Source organism: Parasteatoda tepidariorum, chromosome 7 (assembly GCF_982258835.1).
Source record: "Parasteatoda tepidariorum strain Cologne lab strain chromosome 7, Ptep-v5.0, whole genome shotgun sequence".
Lineage (NCBI taxonomy): Eukaryota > Metazoa > Arthropoda > Arachnida > Araneae > Theridiidae > Parasteatoda > Parasteatoda tepidariorum.
This window is the reverse complement of record NC_141761.1, coordinates 102,924,682-102,950,038: the sequence shown is the minus strand read 5'-3', so window position 1 is coordinate 102,950,038 and position 25,357 is coordinate 102,924,682. Positions and strand designations below refer to the sequence as shown.

Here is a 25,357-nt window from a genome sequence, read left to right as displayed (position 1 = left end):
GTTAATGTGCAAAAGGTACTTCGTTTATGGGAACTGTAGAAAATGACCTAAAATTGACGCAGGCGACCACTAATTAATTTTAGCAATACGTGTTACTGGTATTATGGTAATTGGTGCAGTTTTAATAAGGAATTCTACTACGATTTTTACATTAATATTTCATGTATTTATATTTAATATATTAATATTTTATATATTTATATTGTATTTATTAATATTTTCATGTATTTATATTTTATGTATTTATATTTTAAATATTAATATTTTATATATTAATATTTTAAAGAAGTAGATATAAAAGAACTTTTTTCCACGACTACTTATAAATATGTTTAACAGTATGTTAAAAGCCAGATATTGAAATGGTCTTGCTCTAAATATCTTTTCAAGGTTTTACAAGAATTCCATTCATTTTTAAAATTTCAACTTTAGTTTGCAGCAACTCATAAGCGTATTTAGCACAAAACTGAAGAGTTTGAGGGTATGTAACCAATTATACTGATGCAGTTGCAAAGTATTCTATTGATATAATTAGTAATTATTAAAACTGACTATTTTGTTTTGATGAACTGCAAACACATTCTTTTGTTTAGTTTAATAACTTAAAGCTACCGGGAAAAAAAAACAAATATCAATAAATAATACAGTTAAATAATATAGCTTTATTAATTGTGTCACTATATATATATTTTTTTTGTGAATGATTTTTTGATGTCGTTCAGTGCTGATTTATTGATTCTTTTTCTTTTTTCCCCCACCCCGTACGAAGAACGGATATACAGCTGGCATATTTATGTTATTGTGAATGACCGATATTGGTGGTGGTTGACTTCCACCGTTGAATGTTTAAAATAGGTGAATGTTGACATAGTCGCTTTGGTAAATGTCGAAAATATATACTAGGTCTAGTTAAGTGTAACTACCCGGTATACATTTGCCCGGTATGCCCTACATCAATGTTTTTTTTACAGCTCAGTCCCACTGCCCGGTATACATTTGCCCGGTACTCCGAACACTGATGTTTCTTTTATCCACCCTGAGCAGATATCAAAATATCGAAAAAATATAATAATATCAACGAATAAATTAATATCAAATCAGACATTCACCAAAGTGACTATGTGATTATTAACATTTACCAGTGAAAGTCGACATTCTCCTGATTTTGGTCATTCGCGGGAACATTTATAAATAAAAGACATGTTTAACAAGCAAAATAGTGCACTTATCGAAACTACCATAACCATAAGCAATAAAAAATACTTACATACAGGCTGGTTGGCACTTTTCAGTGCAGTTTTTGATGATATCATCTGTTGCTGTTATATCCCCTACAAAGGTTGTTTTCTTAATGTAATATTTATCTACTTTGATTTCAATTAAAATTTTAGAGTGTTATTTATACAGAGTATCCAATATGTATAGAAAATATGAAACTACGAAAAAAATGAAATAACGAAAACACGCTCAAATCGAAAAGTATGAAAAAGACTCTTAAAACATTCAAATAACATGTTTATTAGTGCAAATCTCACCTCTAAGCCCAGCTCTTCGTAGATGAGATGGTAAGAACTTTTTTATTGACTAACTACAATTTTTATTATAAAAAAGGACTACAATTTAACTTTTAGGTTTTTGAATTTTAAACCGCAGGTAGTAATTTCTCAATCTCTTTATATGCCTGTTAAGGTAGAAGAGTGTAATTGTTCTTGTTTCTCCAATTGCGCCATCCATTGACCGGAATTCGATTTCTGCCGCACCCATACGTCACACCCGTCTATAGGGCGGACCTATTCATACATCAATTCATTCACCCACGGATCGTAATTTTGACCTGAATCCGAAAACGATCAATCTCTAATTCAGTACACCTACAGGTATTGTTTTGGTATGGGAACATGGAGGACTTTGCGATTCGACAGATTTAACGTTCATCAGTCACCATTTACTACACGGGGAGTCTTCTGCCGGTGGGATTCGAACCCACGAACTTTCGGACATGGGCTCAGCGGCCTACTGGTAGTATTATCACAAAATGAAAACTGGGTCAAAATTGCTTAAAAAAAAAAGAAAAATCGGAAAATGGCTGCAGATTGCGAAACTAATAATAGACATCCGTAAAATAATGTCCAAAATTTCTAGACTAATCTATGAAATGACACGAAACTTGAACTCTTAAAGCTGGCACCTCTTCCAGAAGGCACCTTAGATTTTAGGAAATAAGAGGTCAAGTTTTGAATCATTGAATGAAAGTATTCCGCGAATTCAGTTAAATGAAATTTATTCTTAATTTTGATTTTTGTAAATATCTTATAACATCTGTTCTTAAGTTTTTGACTATATGAAATGCGACAATTCCCATATTTTTTGGATACTCTGTATTCTTCAAGTGATGTACCTACTTAGGCAGAGCTCTTCCGTGTGAGAATAAATAATCTGTTCATCAGCACACATGTTCAGACTTGTGACAGTCGACAACTTACAATGCTCAATGCATTCCTTAAATAAATATAATAATAAACATATAATATATATATAACTATGACTAAACAACTACACACAGGATGTTCCGTAAAGATTGGAGTGCAGCACCTGTATACGGAATCTGCTTAATCAATAATTTTTTTCACACTTTTCGAGATTTCGAATAATTTAAAAATTCTAGCGCTTTGAAAAAATGTAAATTTAAAGGTGTCTTACACTTTTGGGACTAAAATCAAAATTTAACTAATATAAAAATGTCTCCTCTAAAAATCTGAACATACTAAATTTAATTAAAGAAATGAAAATTACATTATCTCATATTAAAAAATCGAAAATGCCCTTACCGTCGTTGTTTTGGGTGTTGTTTAGGGCGTCACGTATCATTTCGAAATACTGCACAAAAGTTATTAGACATCGAAAGAGCGATTGAATTAAAAAAAAATGTACAGGAAGTACGTCAAAACAGAGAAGAAATTAACATTCGATATTTAGTTCGAGAATTCTTACCTGCTAAAAATTTAAAAAAAAAAAATACTATGTGTATCGATCTGCAGCCTGCTGAAATCCAAATATGTAGTAAGAATTCTACATGCTGAAAGAGCTATTTTTATTTGAGGACCTAATGCAAATTTTTTTTCTTTCGAAAATTATTGCATTTGCAAGTGCTTCTCTCGTGATTTTTGTTTTGTTTTTGTGCTTTAAATGCAAACTATTTATTCACTGTTTTGAAAAAAATATCTTTCTCTCTCGAGAACTTTATTTATAAGCTCTGTGCTTGAAACTGAGTCGAAAGTAACAAAAAAAAAAATAAGAGAGGGAGAGAGTGAAATTCCATTTTGTCAGATATAAATCTTAATATTTCTGTATAATATTTTGAAAATAACAAAAAAACTTGATACAAGAGTGATAGAAACTGTTCCTTTTTTTTGCACTTTAATAGGTGCCATTGACGATTAAAATAACTTCCTATTTCTTTCTCCGTATTTAGTTATACAATCTTTTATTTCATTACATATTAATAAACTGCTCTTTAAAACTAAAGTAATTTAACATTTTTTTAAAAGAATATGTTCCTTGATTTTGTAAAAAATACTGGCTGTTAAGGAAAAAATTATGAAAAAGAAACTAATATTGCGGCCGTTGAGATTAAGCGAGTATGAGGCAAAATTTCTTTAGTTATTCAAAAGATTAAAAAAAAAACTCAAATAATTTTTGATTTTATGCTAGATTTTTATTAATATTTTCTGTTGAGTTCCTAGAACTGTCGTTTTTTTTAATATTATTTGAATAATAAGAAGCATTTGATTATATTATCAAAGCATTGATTTAAAGTCGTGCATTAGGGGAATTAAAATTTTACATTAAAAACTGGTTTATTATAATTACCAAGTTAAAAACTGCACTTTTTATTAAATAACATAAAATAAAAAGAACTTTCCCTTTATATACTGTAATGAATATTATATTTAAAATTCTGCAAAATTTGAAATTCTGCACATTATATGAAATAAGGTTTCTAAACGAATAATATGTCGCTTGTAGAACTGTTGTAAATTTTTAATTCTGCTTTTCAAAAGCTCTGATGTCACACGAAATGATGCTTTTTTGCGAATGATATGCTATGAGTTGCAGAATGATGATATGCTTGGAATGCTATGAATGATATGCTTGGGAGTTTGCAGCTGTTACTCATGACTGTTAGGTCTAGTTTAGCCTATCTTTAGCCAATGCCTTTGCTTATTCTGAAAATGGTGCAAAACATCAATTTGGAGAAAATTAAAAGAGTTTGTGGTTTAATTTTTAATATTTAAAAGCTTAACCCAATGCTGGCTTTAGGCATTAAAGAATTTCGAAAAATGAAAATAAGCCATTGATTTTAATAGTTTTTATCTAAGAGGAAAAATATCGCCAAATTGGCAATTTTTTGAAAGAAAATAATAACATTTAGAATAATTAAGTTATTTGTTGGTTTGTCCCATGTGATTTTTCCCGACAAAATGGTATATATAGTTTAAAATTATAGCTTTGCTTCAAGTCAAAGGCACATAAACTGTAGTTTTTAATTTTCCTTATCGAAAGAGTTTCGAAAAACCGGGTTATTAGTTACTCATGACTGTTACGTGAATATTTACCCATCTCTAACCAGCGTCATTTATGTTAATTATGAAAACGGCGCTGATTGTTAATTGGGGAAAAAAAAAGCTTTCGTGATCTAATTTTCAAAAATTAAGACTAATTCATGGAATTTAATTATTTTTTTCTAGGTGAAAATATCTCGCCAATTTAGTGATTTTCAAAATATTTTAATAGTTTTTAGAGCAATAATATTATTTATCCGTTCTAAAGCCTCAATACTTCTTTAAGGCAAAATGATATATATAGTTTAAAGGCACTTAAAATTAAAGTACTTAACTGTACCTTAAACTCGACTTTAAGGTACTTAAACTGTGGATTTTACATTTTGCGTGGTGAAAACTCCCTTAAGTTATACATTGGGATATTATTGTCTTACCTGTTGTGTTAAAGGTCCAAATCCTTGGTTTTCTTTCCACGATTTAATATAGTCTTTGCAATTTGTATCATAGGGTGCTGGTAGTCTTATATTTTCACTCTGAAAACATCAGAAAATAACTTGTAGAATGAATTTTGTACGAAAGTCGTTAGAAATGATTTGATGTAAAATTTTAATGAGTTTTACTTTTGCTAAAAAGTAATCGGAAAAGAAAACAATTTAATCGTAAATTATTAAAATGAATGAAAATTAAATTAAAGTGATAAAAATGAATTTTCCACCATTGCAACTATGATTTTTCTGTACAATTTTGAGATACAAGAAAATTCTAAATGTAAAGTAAGGAGAGTAAAATTTTTTACCGCATTTCTGGAAAATTACGCATGTACGAATGTTTTATTATTAGAGAAAATTTTTCTTAATATATAGTGATCTATTCATCTATTTTCGTTTAAGGTGTTCCTTTGAGCAGTAGTGGCCAACGGGATAGAGTGCTTGCCTCCCAAAGAGGTGTCACGGGTTCGAACCCCAACAATGGGTGGTTAAAATGAAATCCGCCATTGTTGGGCTTCATTTATTTATTAAATGTTTCTCAAATTTTTAATAAAATTTAGGACATTACATACTTTTAAACTAATTTTTTTCATTAATTAATTAATAAACTTCAATAGCAATTATGAATATAATAAGTCTCCGGGTTCCGCTAAAAAGAGGTCAATTACTTTAAGTTCCACTGCCAAAAAAAAAATTGAGAACTGTTGAGTTGAACTGTCATTGCAGCTCTTCTTAATAGCTAACTATCTATTTCATTGTGATATAAATTAACTATTTTCGAAAAACTATCGCTAAATGTTTCGTTAGCGAGGCATTTTATATTTATCTATTTGTAGGTCAGGATAGTCTAGTCGGTAGGGTGTTTGACCCATGTCTACGAGGACGGAATTCGATTCCCGCCGGTAGAGGACTATGGACCAGTGCACGCTAGTTCTGTTGATTCACGAAGTCCTCCCTACTCCCATAACAAATTATATCTCTGGGAGTACTGAATTGGAGGTTGGTCGTTCTCTGGTTCAGGTCAAAATTACGATCTGTGGATGAATTAATGGATATATGAATAGGTCAACAAACAAGATGCCCTATAAACAAGATGTGTCGTATGTGTGGCTGAAGTTATATTCTTGGCCATAGATGGCGCGACTGAAAAACAAGAAACGCACTCTCCGTCTTAAATTCGTCTGGTTTCACCAAGCAGGCTTGCTGGTTTGGCAAGCGACATTAGAAACAACAACAACGATATTTATCGATTTTGTTGGGTGGTATTGCTTGAAATAAAATAGGATGAAAAAAAGTTTTTCCGAAATAATTTGCAGTATCTTACTTTATGGAAAGTTCGAATGGAATGAAAAGGTAATGAAAAACAACTTTTTTTCATATATTAGAAAAAGCAGTGGATATAATTACCATTGAGACAATACCAGTATAGTGTTCACCACCTGCCAGTGCATGACCCTCAAAAAAGGGATTAAGTAACTGCATACGGTTATGTACCATCACGTACACAACGATTGGATCAAAGTCGAAAAAGAATTTCTCCGGATGTAGATTAATAAATACATTTATTTCTATTAAAAAAAGATTTTAAATTAGTGTCTATTGCAATATGAGGTTATTGTTTCAGATTTTTGTAAAAAAAAAAGGAAGAAAAAGAAAGCAGATTAAATAATTAGAAATGAGTAAAACATTTAAAAATAATTTCAAGCAATTAAAATCTGAATTACAGTGGGGAACAAATTTTTATTTCGTTTATACGAATAGTTGATCCTGTGGAATTCGGGTGTGTGGTTTCAGAATCTGAAATAAGTTTCGTTTTTAAAGCTACAGATTTTTTCAAAAATGAAATTTTTTTTCGAAATGTTCAAGTTTAACATCGTTATATTTAACAAGGGTTCATGTAAATGTTGCAACAAAACTTCTAGGTAAGATAGGACACATCACCAGGTTTTAAAATGCATAGGAAGCAATACCCGGAAATGTCGTCGTATTAGCTAGGGTTGCTTCTAGCAAATAACTTGTTCAGATGCATGCGAAGAAACAGTTAAAAATAGGGAAGTACCCTTAGCGGCGTATGACAACATTTCCGAACGCGGGTACTGTGCAATTTTAATCCTGGTGATGTGGATTAACTTCCCTAGAAGTTTATTGCAACATTTATACTGACCCTATATTCATATAACATTTTTAAGCTTGTACATTTCGACAATAGATAGAGTAAAAATGTGACTAAAAAAATAGCTTGACGAGCGAAAACGATTGCGGATTTAAAATCAGCTACGTTAAAAGATCCGTTACAAAATCTCATGAAAATAGAAAATGAACGATATTGTTTCCCAGTGCTACTAAACACTTTAGATTTATTAAAAAAAAAATTATGTTTCTGTAAGACCTAAGTTCAGATTGCATTAAATTTTTGGCAAAAAAAAGAGAGGAAAAAAAATGCAGGATATGACTTTGGTGCTATTAAGTATTGAAGTTCAAATTACATTAAATGTTTTGCAAAAAGAAAAAGAAATACTTTCTCAAAGAATTAGAAGTACTCAATATTATACTTACTCAAAGAATTAGAAAAAAATTCTTCTTTATAGTCAGGTTCAGTGATAGCAGTGTAAAGATTTACACAAATAGTAGGATTACCCTGAGCAGTTATCATTGGTACTGATCGAAATTTCTCCCTTGTAAGTAAATAATAGACGTTAGAGATTTTTATGAACTTTAAAAAAATAAGACTTTTGTATATGATCAAGGAGTATTCAAACTCAAAAAAATAATATAATATTCACATTAAGTAAAATAATATGGTTAAAATTACCAGAATATGGTAAAACTGATAATCTTTCTGTTTCTATGGGAACACCAAAAATCTCGGCAATTTTAACTGAAGCACATTGTAATGATTTAGATAAAATTAACGATGAAATATCGTTTTTAATGTGTGATAAAATTTAGTTAACATGGTAATTTATTTTAAAATTTTATCATGATACTTTAGAGCATAGCATGAAAACATTTAATTGGTAAAATTTCCTTTTCTGTTTTGTATTTTCTTACTAAATTTGTAGTAAGAACTATACTTTTGGCAATCCAGAATTTTCGGTAACCCTTTAACAAATAATGAAAAAATCAAAGTGAATGGATATCGTATGTTTTAGGTTTTTTTCCAGAATTATTATTTGTTTGTTATGTTTTTGTTTTCTGTATTTAACTATGAATTTTGTTTACTTTTTATTAAAAATATAATTTTATAAAATGTGATAAAATTAGGTAAATATGGTAAAATTTTTTTAATTTTATCAGGATACCTTAGAGCATAGCATAAAAACCATTTATTCGGTAAAATTTACTTTTCAGTTTTACATTTTCTTACTAAATTTGTGGTAATACGAAACATACTTTTGGCAACACTGAATTTCCGGTAAACCGTTACCAAATGACGAAAAAATTAAAGTGAACGGATTAAATATTGTATGTTTTGATTTTTAGGTTTTTGATTTCCAAAATTATGTTTTTGTTGTTGTTTTGTTTCCTTTTTTTAAAATTAGAAATGTCATTACCTTACAGTCCTTACACAAACACACACAGATATATATATATATATATATATATATATATATATATATATATATATATATATATATATATATATATATATATATATATATATATATATATATATATATATATATATATATATATATATATATATATGTTGCATACGCCATGCAGCGCCACCTGTAAGTAAGCAGACTCCCGGACATTCTCTCACTGAACGGCTACGGGGAGCGAGCTCATTAAGATGTTCCAGCTCTAATTATTTTGTACTGCCATTTAAGTGTTTTTTGTCATAATAAAAGCTTTAAAATGCAACCCTAGACTGCTTTGAAGCTTCATCGACACTCCCCGTCCGTAACATGGGGGCTCTACCCGGTCATCGGAACCTGATGCTTAAAATTGAAAGCGATAGCCGCCCAAACAAAATGGCGCAATAACTCTACTTCATAAGTCGGCCAATAACCCCGCCGCATAATTCAAAATATCTTCGAACAATTTTATCTACGCAGGCCAATTTTCCCGCCTGAACTGAAAAGCCAATTTCCCGCTTTGAAAACAACGAACTATTGCTGAAAAATATTCAACTACAAAAGGCCAATTTTCCCGCCTGAACTGAAAAGCCAATTTCCCGCTTTGAAAACAACGAACTATTGCTGAAAAATATTCAACTACAAAAGGCCAATTCTCCCGCCTATACTGAAAAGCCAATTTCCCGCTTTCAAAACAACGAACTATTGCTGACAAATGTCCAACTTCAAAAGGCCAATTCCACCGCCTATGATATATTTCCAGATCTAAATATCTTCTACAGCGAAAAATCAACAACTCAAGAGGCCAATTTCCCCGCCTAATTGTCTAAAGAAATATATTCCACAACTACGTTCTACAACAAAGCCAATTCAACCACCTGTGTGACCAATTTCCCGTCCACAATTAAGAAATCTCTACATCAACATTCAACGAATTAAGAAATCGATACTTCTCTTCTACATAAGTCACGGCATTCAACGTCAACAACGATAAAAGTCGTAGCATCGTAGTGAAACAGTTGTGAATACTTATATCAACAAACACCCATATCTTCAAACAAGGTAGGATCAATCCTTTTTATTATCAAATATGTATCGAAATACTAAAAAAGAAGATTTAGTTAATACCGTCAAGGAATTAGGAATAGATATTCCAGAAAATGCTACTATTATTTGTTTAAAAGAACTTATAGAAAAAACTGATACGTTCAAAAATGAACCAGAATTTGTTAAAGACATGATTTATTTAATCGTCGAAGAAAGAAAAGAAGCAGAACAATGCGAAAAAGAAAAAATCAAGTTAGCCCAAATCGAAAAAGAAATCGAATTAGCATCAATTAACTCCGGCTCAAATCAAAATAATTCCGAAAACACAAACGCGATAATTACAACATCATCTTCAGATCTAGAAAGTCTAATTAAATCAGTTAAAACTCTTAGTATGCCGATTCCTACTAAACCCGAAAATTTTAACTTATTCTTTCATTCTTTAGAACGAGCGTTTACCACCAAAAATGTTCCGCCAGAATTCAAATCAGAAATATTAATAAATATTCTCGGTGAAAAAGCGAATAGTATTTTACTTTACATTTCGGAAAACGAACTCCAAGATTACGAAAAAGTTAAAAATATTATATTACGAGAATTTAAGCCAACACCCCAGGAATGCTTAATTAATTTCCGAAGAGCTCAACGATTACCTAATGAATCACACGTACAATTTTCGTCAAGATTGACAAGCTCTTTTGAATACTATTGTAACCTTCGTAACGTTAATGATTATAAAAGCTTGTGCGAATTAATGATAGCCGATAAATTGTTTTCTACCCTCGATCGTGAAACGCAACAACATATTGCGATACGCCAAAACGAAACTTGGTTTAAACCAACTGAACTAGCGAAAGAATGCGATGTATACTTCGAAACGGAAATCTTTTGCCGAAATAAAACACTACCGTCAACAACCGTTCGACTGCAAGCAAAAAAAATAACTCTTTTCAAAGCTCTAATCGTAATTCATATGAGAGAAATTCTACAGAAAACCCATCACGAAATAAGCCGCGCGAAAGCTTTCACAGAAACGAAACTAACTCAAATCGAGACCCTGTTTGCAAAGTCGAAGCTAAAATATTTAATGAGTCTAAGCATGAATTACAATATGAAAAAATTTTCGTTAATGATAAACTAGTTGTTCAATCGTTAGTTGATTCGGGAGCCAATATTTTTGCGTACGAGAACACTTAATTCCCTCCAAAACTAAAAGTGTCGGAACTGTTCAACTAACTTGTGCTTTCGGAAATGAAGTACAAGCTGAACTTTCAAAAATAAAATTAGCGCTTCCAAGCTTTCGTGAAAATCCCATAACAGTAACGGCAGCTGTTTGTAAAAATCTTTATTGTGATTTAATAATTCCCCCAAATATTTTGGATGATTTAAATGAAGCAAAAAAAGAATATGATCGAATTTCAAAAGAAAACATGATTTCTCCTTATTCTAAAACTAAATTTCCTTTGCCTAAAAACGAACAACAAAATTCTTTCGAATTAAACTCAATGTCTAAAAAAGAAAATCAAAATTCTTTCATTTCCAATACAGAAAACGATAATTTTTCTCCTCCAGTTTCTAAAAATAGATCCGACAAGGGTGCAATACAGTCGCGACAGTTAGACGAAGGTCAGTCTTTCTTTGAGATAGAGAATAATAATGAACCACTCCCTTTTCAAACTGAAACCGAAAATTTGTTATGCGAATGTAAAAGTACTTCTACTCAAAATTTATTTGAAAAACAAATAAATGAATTTCATTCAATGACGTCTGCATCTAATAGGAAAGCGGATACTACCGAAACACGTGATCGCTGCGTCACATCCAATGTTCACCGTGCTCTTTCCGATGTAAACAAACAAACCGAAACTGATATTTTTTCGTCAGCTGAAACAGAAACAAACGATTTTAATTCTTCTAATCCGGAAAATAAAGAGATTAAAAATGCGTTTATTGAAAATACAGACTATTGTTTATCTAATATAAATATAGTTTACACCGATGTTGATTTATCTCATTTAGAATCCGATACGCGTACTGAAATTGAACAACTTATTAAATCTTATAAGCCCAACAAAATTAAAGATACCAACTTACAAATGAAAATAATTCTTTCTGACGATAAACCTATCGCGTTACGACCAAGAAGGCTAGGCCAAACAGAAAAAATTATCGTTGAAAACCAAATGGACCAATGGCTTACCGATGGAATTATTTCTGAAAGTTCGTCCGATTACGCCGCACCTTTGGTTCTTGTTAAGAAAAAAGATCAGTCAACAAGAATATGCGTAGATTATCGCTCTCTTAATTCCAAAACAATTAAACAGAGATTCCCATTACCACTCATTGATGACATTTTCGATAGACTTCAAGGAGGAGTGTTATTTTCCAACCTTGACCTTAGGAACGGTTATTTCCATGTTTCAATTGAACCTGACAGTCGCAAATTTACCAGCTTCGTAACACCAACTGGACAATACGAATTTAACAAAGTTCCTTTTGGCTTGTGTAACTCTCCCTCAGTATTCCAAAAATACATTCAAATTATTTTTAAAGATCTTTTAAATGATGGTACTGTTATAATTTATATGGACGATATCATAGTGCCTTCTAAAAATACGAGTGAAGGAATTGTAAAACTCAAAAAAGTGTTTGAAGTAGCTTCTAGTTATGGTGTAGAATTTAATTTCAAAAAGTGCAATTTTCTACAGCGTAGGATAACCTTTCTTGGGCATATTATTGAGCAAAACACTATTCGCCCTTCAGCAACTAAGACAACCGCTGTCATGAACTTTCCAGAACCCAAAACAACTCAACATGTTCAATCATTTTTAGGACTAACCGGATACTTTAGAAAATTTATCAAAGACTATGCACTAATTGCAAGACCTTTAAGCGACCTTTTACGAGACAAAGTCAAATTTATTTTTGGCCCTGCACAGAAACAAGCTTTCCTTTCTCTGAAACAAATTTTATCATCTGAACCTGTTTTACATCTTTATCAGCAAGGTGCTCCATTACAACTCCACTGTGATGCCAGTGCTAAAGGATTTGGTGCTATACTCCTTCAAAAGGACTCTGATAACAATTTCCATCCCATACAATACATGAGTCGTAAAACTTCTCCCCAAGAAGAGAAATATTCCAGCTACGAATTAGAAGTTTTAGCGATAGTTACAGCATTAAAAAAATTTAGACACTATCTAATAGGCACAAAATTCCAAATATATACAGATTGCCAGGCGTTTCAAAAGACAATGACCAAAAAAGATCTACCACCCAAAATAGCACGATGGGCACTCTTCTTAGAAGATTTTGATTACGAAATACTTCATCGGCCAGGTAAACGAATGCAACATGTAGATGCTCTTAGCCGCTATCCAGTTATGGTAATACAATACAACGAAACAACACAGAAAATCAGAGAAGCACAAATCAATGATGAGTTTACAGCAAGTATAAAGCAACTAATTAACAATTCTTCAGCACCTGATTATACATTAAAAAACAATGTGCTTTACAAAATAGTCAATGATCAAGAACTTTTGGTAGTTCCACTTGACATGCAAAAACAAATTGTACAACTTGAACATTCTAAAGGACATTTTGGCATAAATAAAACGGAAAATTTGCTAAAACAACAATTCTATTTTCCAAACATGCGAAAGACTGTTGAAAACGTAATTTCCAATTGCATTCCATGTATACTCTCATCACGTAAAGTAGGAAAACAAGAAGGTTTCTTACATCCCATCCCAAAAGGAGACATTCCTCTTGATACATACCACATAGATTTTCTTGGTCCCTTACCCAGTACACATAAGAATTATAAATACATTTACACCGTCGTCGATGCTTTCACCAAATTCTTATGGATTTATCCAGTCAAGTCAACATCAGCTAAAGATGCCTTGGAAAAACTACAACTGCAACAAATTACTTTTGGAAATCCAAGAAGAATCATATCAGATAAAGGATCCGCATTCACCTCAATAGAATTCAAAAAGTACTGTGAAGACGAACAAATTGATCATATCACAATCACCACAGGTCAACCTCGTGGGAATGGACAGGTGGAAAAATTTCATGCTACGATAATCTCAGTCATCACCAAGTTATCCCTTGACAACCCCAGCAAATGGTTCAAGCATGTACCAGCAGTCCAACGTGTAATCAACAGTACTGTTTCATCAACAACAAAGTTTACACCCTTCGAGCTCTTAACAGGAGTTACGATGAGAAATAAAGAAGACCTGCACATCAAGAAAATTCTCGAAGAAGAGCACATACATATTTTACTTGAAAATCAACAACAAATGCGAAAAGAAGCAAAAAGCAATATACTTGAGATGCAAGAAAAAACCAAGCACAATTATAATACTAGACGAAAGACAGCAACGAAGTATAAGCTCCACGACAGAGTTGCCATCAAACGAACCCAATTTGGGACAGGTTTGAAACTTCGACCAAAATTTTTCGGTCCATACACAGTGACAAAAATTAGACCCAACGATAGATATGATGTTCACAAGATCGGTATAGTAGAAGGACCAACTGTCACATCCACATCAGCAGACTTAATGAAACCGTGGGAAGATCCATAAACTTTTTCCTTTTTTTTTCATATGAACTATGAACTTTTCAACTGTGCAAGAACTTTTACACAGACTTTCGATTTTTTTTAAAATTTATTTTCATTTTGGATTTTATTGCATAAATCAAAAATTAATTGAACATATCTAACTGAATATAATGACAAATTTCTATTTTAATGATCAAAATATTCATATTGATCGTATTTTTCAGAAGTGAGATAAAAGAATTTGTGGATTTATATATTTGAAAATATCTTTTTATTACTTATTTCAGATTAGTTAAGATTTAAATTTTCATAAATTTATTGTTTTATATTTCAATTGAATTGTCAAAATATTTCTGTCATCAATATTTTATGTTTATTACCTTTAATAATGTTTAATATTTACCTTTAAAGCAATTAGTCGGAGACCGACTAAGTCAGGATAACAGAGTGTTGCATACGCCATGCAGCGCCACCTGTAAGTAAGTAGACTCCCGGACATTCTCTCACTGAACGGCTACGGGGAGCGAGCTCATTAAGATGTTCCAGCTCTAATTATTTTGTACTGCCATTTAAGTGTCTTTTGTCATAATAAAAGCTTTAAAATGCAACCCTAGACTGCTTTGAAGCTTCATCGACACTCCCCGTCCGTAACACACACACACACACACACACACACACACACACATATATATATATATATATATATATATATATATATATATATATATATATATATAAAATTTTTTATCACTTTATTTAATGCTGATGAGGGGAAAAAAAGTTTGAATTGTTTGCAGGGCCCGCGCTAAACATGAGCCATTTTGCCCAATGCGATCGTAAATTTGGTTAAAACAATGGCGGAAGCATCGCTGAATGATTTTTTCTAACGAAAAGAAAGATATTGTATATTCCCCTCAATCCTAAAAAAAAAAAGTCAAAAGGAATTTTTCTGAACAATTTTAGTATTTTTTTTATTCGATTACCGTAATTTCCGTTCGAATCACGCGGCAATTTTTTTCCTTTAGTTTGTGTCAATAAAACAGATTATGTGCTAGCAAGATGCACAGATTGTAATCCAAATATTTTTTCAGAAAATATGTTTTCTCGTAACAGTAACATATACAATAACATAATGTCGCTTAAGGTTTATCCATATATTACTGATCCAGTCTTATCATAAATTTACCTATCCTACTGCTATTTCGTCCCTTCAATGGCGATGAAACAGCATTTGATTTGTATCTTAATTTGAAGTTTTCTATATTAGAGTAAACTGTCGTTTTTGGTGTGAATAACCTATACATAGTTTTACAATACTTTTAAAAAAATGAATAGAAAGAAAATGCATGTATGAAATAATAAAGTAGGCAACAAAAGGAAGTTAAATCCTAAATTTTAGTATTGGTCCTCAAGAAAGACAATTTGAATCTTTTTTTTTGTTTACCTGCAAGGCTTATGACCTTGACTTCCATACAAAGTTTCACATTGGATATCGTAGTTAGGCCAGAATTCTACAGCTTCCTCCCAAGATCTAGCTTCAATCACTTCATTCATTGCTTGTGCAGTGGGAATCTATAACTCATAACAAAGTTAAGTGAAGTTAAACAATGTCGTTAAAATTGTTCATCGTTCGTAATTTGTATTTTAGTAATTCTTTGATTTCACAATTAATAATCTATATATATATATATTTCTCTTACACGACACCAAAAAAAAAAGCTTCATTACATTAGAAACGTTGGAAAATCAACCAATGATTGCTGCTAAAAATGTCACATGGCAAATCTAGATGAGGTGGCTCAACATATAACGCTTTTAAAAACGGAAAAAATAGCCAGAGTGAGCATTATCAGGTTGTTCAATTCAGATTCATGCCCTAAAAACATGATAATATTTAATTTAAACTGGCTCAACATATAGCGCTTTTAAAAACGGAAACAATAACCAGAGTGAGCATTATCAGATTGTTCAATTCAGATTCATGCCCTAAAAACATGATAATATTTAATTTAAACTCAATTAGGAATTAATTAATTAATTGAAGTGAGAATGCTTTAAAAGGCCGCTGTTGAATTGATATTTTTCTACTGGGAGCTACCTAAACGTCTAAAAAACGTCTAAGTGTTTGTATTGAATGCATTGAATTTTTTTATATTTCGCGTTTATTTATGCATTGAATTTTCACGCTTTAAAATGCAGAATATTAGTGAAGTTGCTAGGGCTTTTAAACGTAATGAAAGAAAACGTGTTCGAAGAACCCAAGAAAGTGTTGAGGAATGTTATGGAAGACGTAGATTGCAGAGATCAAGTGCAATAATAACTGAGTGAATGTGAGTGTTGAGGGTTGTTCAAGATGTAACAGTAGATGTTGAAGAGTAGTATAATATCTGCCAAAATCAAAACTCCCCGATTAGAAATGCAGTATGGCGACCTCCACGTGGTATTTCTCGGGTAATGCTAACAGCCATGCATTTTAATTTATTGTATGTAAAACATCCTTATTTTGTTCTAAAATGTTATGTACTTTATCACAAATGTTAATTAATGTAGAAATTGATTTCAATAAGGCTGATCACCAAAAAATATTTCATTTGGCGATAAAACAAATTTTTGTGTTTTTGAAAACGAAAAACTTTTTGAGGGTTATTATCTCACAAGGAAAAGTTAGGGTTTAAAGTTTATATTTTTAAATAATAAAATTTTTTTCTAAAACTTTCAGAATTTCTAGCATTAACTAATTTATTATACACATTTAGTTGAATTTAGGTGAGCAACTGCAATATTTGATAATTTATTTTGCTAATATGTTTCTCATTTAGCTAATGTTTTGATTTTTTCACCATGTACAGTCCGCAAAAAAAAAAACGAATCACCCTGAATAACTTTCGTTCTAATGATCGGATTTTCACGAACTAAGTGTCAATCTTAATGGTTCCTGGGGGTGACCTCAAATATGCTAATTAATTAGTGCTAACTATTAATTAAGTTACGAAATCAGACACAAAAACGTACTTTCTCTGAATAAACATGCATTTTTTTTTACATATTTGGATTTCTTATCTTCAAAATATAGGGGGTAGCCGCGATCTGGGAAATGTGGTCCCCATAGTTTGGTCAGGAGAGCGATTCAAAGTTCGTACCCCTTAATGTTAATTTCGCTTTTTGCGTTTTCAGTCATATTTTCAAAACTAATGAAGCAATTCAAAAAAAATTTCACCCACTCATAAAACTCATTTACCCAAAGATAATTTCATGCAAAAAATAATTTTTAATAATTATTTATTATTTTTTATTTTTTAATTAAAGTGAGGATGAAAAAATATTGAATTATAAGGTAGGAATTTTTTTATACCATATTAATCTACATATTTTTCAATTGAAAAATCTAAAGTTTCAACTGTTTTTATTTATTAGAAGCTGAGAAAAATTAAAATTAATTATTTTTAAAAAAATAATTTGGCGACAATAAAGAAATAACTAATTGGGGCGATTAATATTAAAATGTGATAAACTTGGGAGGAACTTGACTTCGCGCGCGTAGCGTAAAATTTCATTCATATTTTTTTCGCTAATAATCGTTTGCTAATCTTTTTATTTTTTATTTCTTTCACACTATAAAATACGATGTTTCTTTTTTAGTCATTTAATAATTTATTTGCAATTTAGTAGAGAATTTTGAATAAAAAACACTTTATTCAACAAATGTCTAGTTTTAAAAAAGCGTGCTTCTGATAGAATACACCAGATTGTGCTTATTTAATGTGATTATTTTTTATTTTTTTTATTTTGTTTTTCAATAACTGATACAATTTCAATAATATACATACGTATGCATAGATTTGGAATAATATATTTATCAATTTCTTGAATATATATTTTATAAATATTAATAAAAATACGTAGTCAACATTTTTAAACATTTCTCACAACATCGCAAATTTCTCAACATCTTATAGGGTAAACTAAACAATGAAGGAACACTTAAGCTTAGCTTGCCTTTAAAAAAAATTCATAAAAATTTCAAAATTTGTAATTTTAGCTAAATGATGGTTTCGACATATTTGTTATTAAATGCAAATTATGTAAAAAAAGTTAGATAACTTACATAATATTGTTTTAAGCTTTTGGTGGTTAAAATAATAAGTAGTAAGATGACCAAGTGAAGGAACAGTTCTTACCAGTGAATAAGCACTAAATTTTCCAGAGAATGAACACTTAATTTTGATAATGTTTGATGCTCGTTAGGAATCCATAGGCCACACAAATGTCTAAAAACAAGATTTTTCTTGGAATTACGACATATAACCATAGTTAATGTGGAAAATTTTACTTTTTTTTCAGTCATGGAATGGAAAGTAAAATATGTTTGAATACATAATTTTAAAAAAAGGTTTTTCATTTTTTTTCTCACAGTTTAATAGTCCGTTCTAAATTATGAATGTTTATCATTGTGTAATCTGATGATGTTTTTATTATTATTATAATTCGATCATTTTTTTGCTTAGTCTTTTCCTCATATTTTTCAAGCTTTTTTTTAAATCTTTTTAAGTATTTTTTTTCTCTTCGTCATGAGTAATTTATTTCTTTTTCTTTTGATTTAACCTTCCTCTTTTTTCCAAATTTTTGGCCAATGTAAATGTATCTTCGAAATTTCTTTTGATTTTCCAGTTCCATTTCAAGAATTCCTCACTGGATAATAAATGAGAAAAAGGAGTTTCGAAGTTTGAGTAAAACCCATCTCTCATTGACTTATATCTAGTAGTTACTTATGAAACCAATCGTTTTTGCAACTAACAATGCCTCAAGAGGATTTATCTCAAAATCGGTTTTCAAGATACTTTTATTATTAATGTTAGTTGTCTCAGCTTCAGAGCCAAAATTTGATTATACAATTGTTCTTTTTGAAATAAATTCTTCAATATTGAGAAAAGCGCAGGCTATTGGATATTTGGGAGATTAAACTTTTCTGTCAATGTTCCTTTAAAAATTTGCAACATAACTTGTGAGATTTCCTTCTCAAGCTTCTGAAGAAATAGCGCATCGTTACTCTCGAAGCATGTGCTTTGTTGATAAGTTGTCTTGCTCATTAACTCTTGGTGTCTGTTTTGCATGCATTTGTAACAGTCAACGTTTTCTACATCGAATGAAAAAATATCGCATTTCATAAAAGCATTTTAACTTCATCAGTTGATGCCTCAAATCTTATTTAAAAATGGATGTAAAATTTTCTAGACATATTGTTTTACAATTCTTTTGTTTTCAAGATCTAACGAGATTTCCAAGAATTACGTAGAAAACTATACCAGAAAATTTGTTTTGAGGAACAAAACTTGCTCAGTTTCAAATTGATATGAGATTTATACCTATCCAGAAGAAGCAAAATTAGGAATTTGATTGCATTTTTAATTAGCCATGGGTAAAAACATTTGCAATATATTTGTAAAATGTTGCTGCGGTCATCGTTTCATTTCATGAATAGCTTTTTCCAATGAAATATGTAGCAGGGACTGATTCTGTAATATCTCTACGAATTCTTCTGTAAGGAACAACTACCAATGGAGGTACTTTTTCTTTCCTAGGTACTTTAGAATATAAATCCTTATAATTTTTAAGGCCGCAGATTTTTCCCGTTTAAGGGCAGTATTCAACTCTTGTTTCATTCGCATTGTAAATGCAATCACTTTATAAAAGGATGCCAGGGCTACTTCCCTCCTAAAGATTCTCTGAAGTTCTTAAAACCAGTATTTCGAATATTATTCTCTAAGGGAAGTTTTGCCTTTTGAAATTATCTTCGCATTGCACTGAGTTATCGGTGGATGTCACCTTAAAAAAACTTCACCCATTTTTCACCTAGATAATTGTCTTTAAATGGATTTTTCCTACCAGTTCCCGTTAGGACATTAAAGACGGCAATAGGATAATAATTTAGCTAATTATTGGCACAAAATCCTGCAAAGATTCCATTCAAGCTTTTATTATTATATTCAGTTAATAAACATAGTTTATTAAGGAGTCTAAGGTATGATGTAATAACTAATCACTACATTTATAAAGATAAATAATAAATTAATTATTATTATAATTCTTTAAATAAATTTAGCAATTAAATTTGCATATTTAAATGAAATAGTTATAGGAACTATTCATACAACATTTAACTGAATTTTAGGAGTCCTCTATGTCGCTGAACTACTAATTATCCAAGTAATATCATATTTCACACATACTATTCATTCACTGGGAAATCTATTCTCAGTGAAGAAACATGCCTGTTCCTTCACTGGTTAGAAGTTGTTTTTTTTTTTTTTTAACATAATTTTGATTTATAATATGAAAAAAGGTACAAGAAAATTAAAATTTTTCTTTTATTTTCATTAACTTGAAAAAATCCTAGTAAAGGAACACTTGTTTATACATTGGTTTTTCATCGTTCTGTAATCCAGTTAATAAACACCCCCTAATTTCAGTACTTGCTTATGTTATGATGCTTAAAATAAATAAAACGTAAATTCAATGACCATATTTTGAATTCTTTTTTTCACAATGAAAGGAAAAAGCATTATTATATGCAATTAATTGTAGTTTAAACGGATAACAACAAACACTGACCTTATAATTTTGTCAAAGAAACAAGGCGTTGAACAGATACTTACAAATTCAAAACTTTTTCCAGAGAAGACTCAAAGACCAGATAACTAAATGCATTGTTAAAGAACTTCCTATTGTTAGGTAGTAAGCTACTCTTACCAATCAATCTAAATTAAAACGTTTAAAATCTTATTTCTAAGAAATATCTATGAAATGATCCTTCATTTGTTGGTTTACCCTATATCATCCTAATCTTAAAAGAAATTTCCGGAAGTGTATCACAGAACTATTTTACCAACTATTTAATAAAATTTTAACATTTTAAAATTCTTATTCTTTTCCATTTTACGTTTATTATTTCTTCATTAATATACTAATAATTTTCTTTAATTTAGGTTTCCTTTTCAAATTATAGTCAAGTTTTTTTTAAAGAATTATTGTCTGCTAGCTAAGAATAAAACCTTGTTAAGAAATTAAAAACATTCAGCTGTTTAAAATTATTTAATGCAAAACAGCTGATTATTTACTTAGCATACTATTTTTTTGAAAAAAGAATGTAAATTATTGATTGTCTTTTTTTTTGTTTCTTGTGACTTCAACTTAGATTATCTAAAATAGTGTTGATGTTTTATAAGTCACTACAAAGAGGATAAAGATACCGAACATAAAAAGCTGTGGAATACGTAGCCAATTTTTTTAGTGTCTTAAAATATCTCAGTATCTTAAATGTCGTCCTACTATCTTAGTTGAGAAATTAAATTTTTAATTTTCTGACCACGTGTGATTCACTAATTATTTCATTATATCTTTTACTCTTTATGATACCAAGTAGATTTTTTTTTCTGATAATACACTAAACTATTTAGTTTAATTTTTTACTTTAGCATGATTTCCAAGATATTATTGTAGTATAATTTGTTATCAGTAAAATGCCTTATTTTGTTAATCAGGAAATACTAAAAATTTAAATTTGTAAGGATTCCGAAGCTGTGCACACAATACACAATTTCCGACCTTATTTTAATAAAAAAAATTTTAAAAAAAACGTGGCAAGTAGGCTAACATACTTTTTACAGAAACTGTGAAAACTAATTTTTCCTATATTTCGTCAAAAGAGGATAAGAATGATATTGCTCCAAGAGACCTACTCAATAATTTCGCTATTTCCAGAATGAAATCTGTTTGATCGAAACATATTATTCCTTGAAAATTACACGAGGGAAAAATTAACTTTTATTATTTATCTAAGCTTATTCCATTTATTTAATGATAGCGGTATTAAGGTTAAGGATATGCGTCGGAAGCTCCATTTATTATTATACTATAAATGCATTAAATCATGTAGCTTGAATAATTTATTTTAAGTAAATTATTTAATAATTTTAAGCAAATAAGGGTGTAAAAATAAACTCGATCGAAATACTCCGAAATTATACCCTGAAATATATGTAGAATAAACTTTGGAATCGATATATAAAAAATACCTTTTCAAACAACTTCGAGTAGGACGGAAACGCTAACTTGTTTAAAAAAGTTGTCCTTGTTACTATTTAATTTCGATTCCTGGTACTAGGGGACATTCCATTTTCACATTCGACTTTTGAAATTTCAATTGTAAACGGAATTTTTTTATGACCTTAAACTAAAATGTTAAGGCTTGCAGCAAAAAAAAAAAATTTTTTTTTACTGCATTAATTTTTTTACAAAGTAGTGAATTATTATTTTTTCAATCTAAGAACCTGTGCCTATAACATATGTAAAACTTATTTTAATATCGAGTGAAATAATTTAATATGTTGTGTAACTAAATGGATAATCCCAAGAAACTGAATCGAAAATATAAAAACTTCATTGATTTAAAAAAATAATAGATGATAATAAAAATATACATGTTTTGAGCGTCCAATAATAAAAGTCACAAGTTATCCAAGCCTGACAAGTCTTGAGAATGGGCGATTATATTTGAAAACTCGAAACATGTCGACTTTTACTTCCCTCTTCATATGTTTTGAAGCCAGTTGAGTTTTTATCGTCAATTATACTGTTTTACATTTGGGTCTTGATCATTATTTTGATAAGGATTTTACACTAGTTAAAGTAAACATATGCATTTTAATATTTTATCAGGATTCATATGGTCTTTAAAAATGTAAGAACATCAATACTGTAAAAGTTATATTTAACTTAAAAATTAACATTTTGACACCAGATATTTTGAGTTAATGAAATTAAATATTTTATCTCTTAAGTTTTTGTGCCCCCATTTCAGTATCTTAAGGATCTTACGAGCTCTGTTTAAAAAGAGATATATATAAGAAAGCAAAAATAACCATAGTAGCAGTATTTGGTGGTAAATGTAGCTTATCGTAATTGAAGAATATGCTGTGCGACATTTTATGGTGAATTTGAGAACGTATAAGTTTCAGAACGTATCGAAACATGAGGATGCTATTTGCTAATCATCTTTATCCAAAGGAAACGATGTAACCTAAATATCTAGTAGAATGAAGCGATTTTTTAAGCAATGAATCCTACAATTTGCAACATATTATTTCAATATCTTATTCTTAAACATAACATATTTCAATCTTTTTAAAATGCCACTAAACATTCAGCAATTCCTTGAGTTATAGAAAAAAGAAATATCGTATATTATAGAAAGCCTTGTGAATGTGCATTAGAATTATTATACAATCTACATTTTATTTCTCAAGCACTTTTTTTTCCTCAAACTTTCTTGCCTAGAAGACTCGATTAAAACTGTAAAAATGAATATCCCTAAAATTTTGTATATAGCTGTAATAAGTTATGCTCATTTTATTTTAGTATAAAATCCTCGAATAAATATAGTAAAAACAGTGTAATCTAAATAATATCAGATAAAAAGTTCATGTATTTAAATTCTAAAAACTATCATAAATAATTTATAAATCGATTCAAATTTACTTTTCAAAGGAGATTAAAATAATATTTTTTTTTGCTTTTTGGACAGAAATCCCCTAAAAAAATTGTTTATGGCCTGGAAACTTCGAGATATTTTCTATTAACAATAAATTAAGCCCCTCCGAGCAATCACTGAACATTATTTCAATTTTTTTACTATTAGAGTTTGGTTGCGTAGCAACCTTGTAAAATTAAGCACTCCTCTTTTGAATTAGTCAATGGGTTATCTTAAAATATTTATTTGCGCAGGCGACTTTTTTTGGCGGTTTTCTGGACTATCGCCAAATATATAAACCTTTATTGCGGCCCAATTTACCACCCAATTTTTTTAAAATTTTGTCTACCCCCACTAATTCAAGGGTCTAGATTCCAAATATGTAAAAAAAATTATATGTTTATTCAGAGAAAGTACGTTTTTGTGTCTGATTTCGTAACTTAATTAATAGTTAGCACTAATTAATTAACATATTTGAGGTCACCCCCAGGAACCATTAAGATTGACACTTAGTTCGTGAAAATCCGATCATTAGAACGAAAGTTATTCAGGGTGATTCGTTTTTTTTTTGCGGACTGTACAATCTAAATAGCTAATATACTTTTTTAAAAGCCAATAAGAACATTGATAGAATTCTTCTACTTAAGTACAATACTATGTCTTTGATGATAAAATACTATGTCCTTGATGAAAATATCATATGTCTTCGTGCTAGAACATTGTGTTCATTGGCGAGCGAGCGCAGCGAGCCCTGGTTCACGGCGTGAACCACATAGGATTGCGTAGCAATTCTCGGGGGTTGGCGAGCAGGGGGCGGAGCCTCCTAGTATAAAATAATTTTTTAAAATGCTCTTTCTGTCTGAATCTATATTTCATAAGTTCATGAATTTAAATATTATTACAATAGAATAATTTCATTCTGTGTTGAAATCTATGATTATTTAGTTTCAAAATTTGAGAAATAAAGTCATTTTATTCAATACTTCCTCTGTCGGAATCTAAATTCATCAATTCGCGATCGCAACGCTTGCGTACGCCCTCAAGCGGGAGCCTTAAAATATCCGCATGAGTTCTATCATAGCCATTGGCAAAGACGTTCGCCATTTTCTTAGCAGCAAATAAGAAGCAAAAGTTCCCTAAGGAAAAGGCAGAAGAACGTGAGAAAACTAACCAGAACATGTCAAACATTGAGGCAGAACACGCCAAGTATTTAAAGAACAATTTCTCAATAATTTTTACCTTTCTATTATCAACAAACTTGCAACTTTGGGAGCGCATACTGTTACAGATGTGTGTACTAAGATAAAATACATTTTTTTTTGGTCTTCAATTCATTACAAATTAAAGAGAAGACAACATTGTTTTCTTCATTCCAATGGATAAATGTGAATTCAGAACATGCAGAACTGTTCTAGTTATAGAATATTCTTCTTCCTTACAGAAAAGTATATATTTCTGTATCTATATATTTCGGAAAACAACAATAAAGAATCATCCGAATTACGTGAAATTAGTATCATTTGTGTTGATTATTAATAAATTTTTTTATCGTTTTCTTGGTAAGTATTTTTAGT

The 25,357-nt window shown here is 30.3% G+C and overlaps 1 protein-coding gene across 1 annotated transcript in view; it reads right to left on the bottom strand.

The window, feature by feature from the left end:
• The window catches only part of LOC139426032 (degenerin unc-8-like), a 44,387-nt gene that overhangs the window by 13,039 nt on the left and 5,991 nt on the right, over positions 1–25,357 (bottom strand). The window contains exons 2-7 of the mRNA XM_087168691.1: positions 15,702–15,829; positions 7,607–7,725; positions 6,458–6,618; positions 4,997–5,095; positions 2,403–2,499; positions 1,268–1,331 (exon numbers count right to left, since the gene is read on the bottom strand). Of these exons, the coding sequence (XP_087024817.1) occupies positions 1,268–1,331; positions 2,403–2,499; positions 4,997–5,095; positions 6,458–6,618; positions 7,607–7,725; positions 15,702–15,829 (668 nt within the window). The remainder of the gene's footprint in view (positions 1–1,267; positions 1,332–2,402; positions 2,500–4,996; positions 5,096–6,457; positions 6,619–7,606; positions 7,726–15,701; positions 15,830–25,357) is intronic.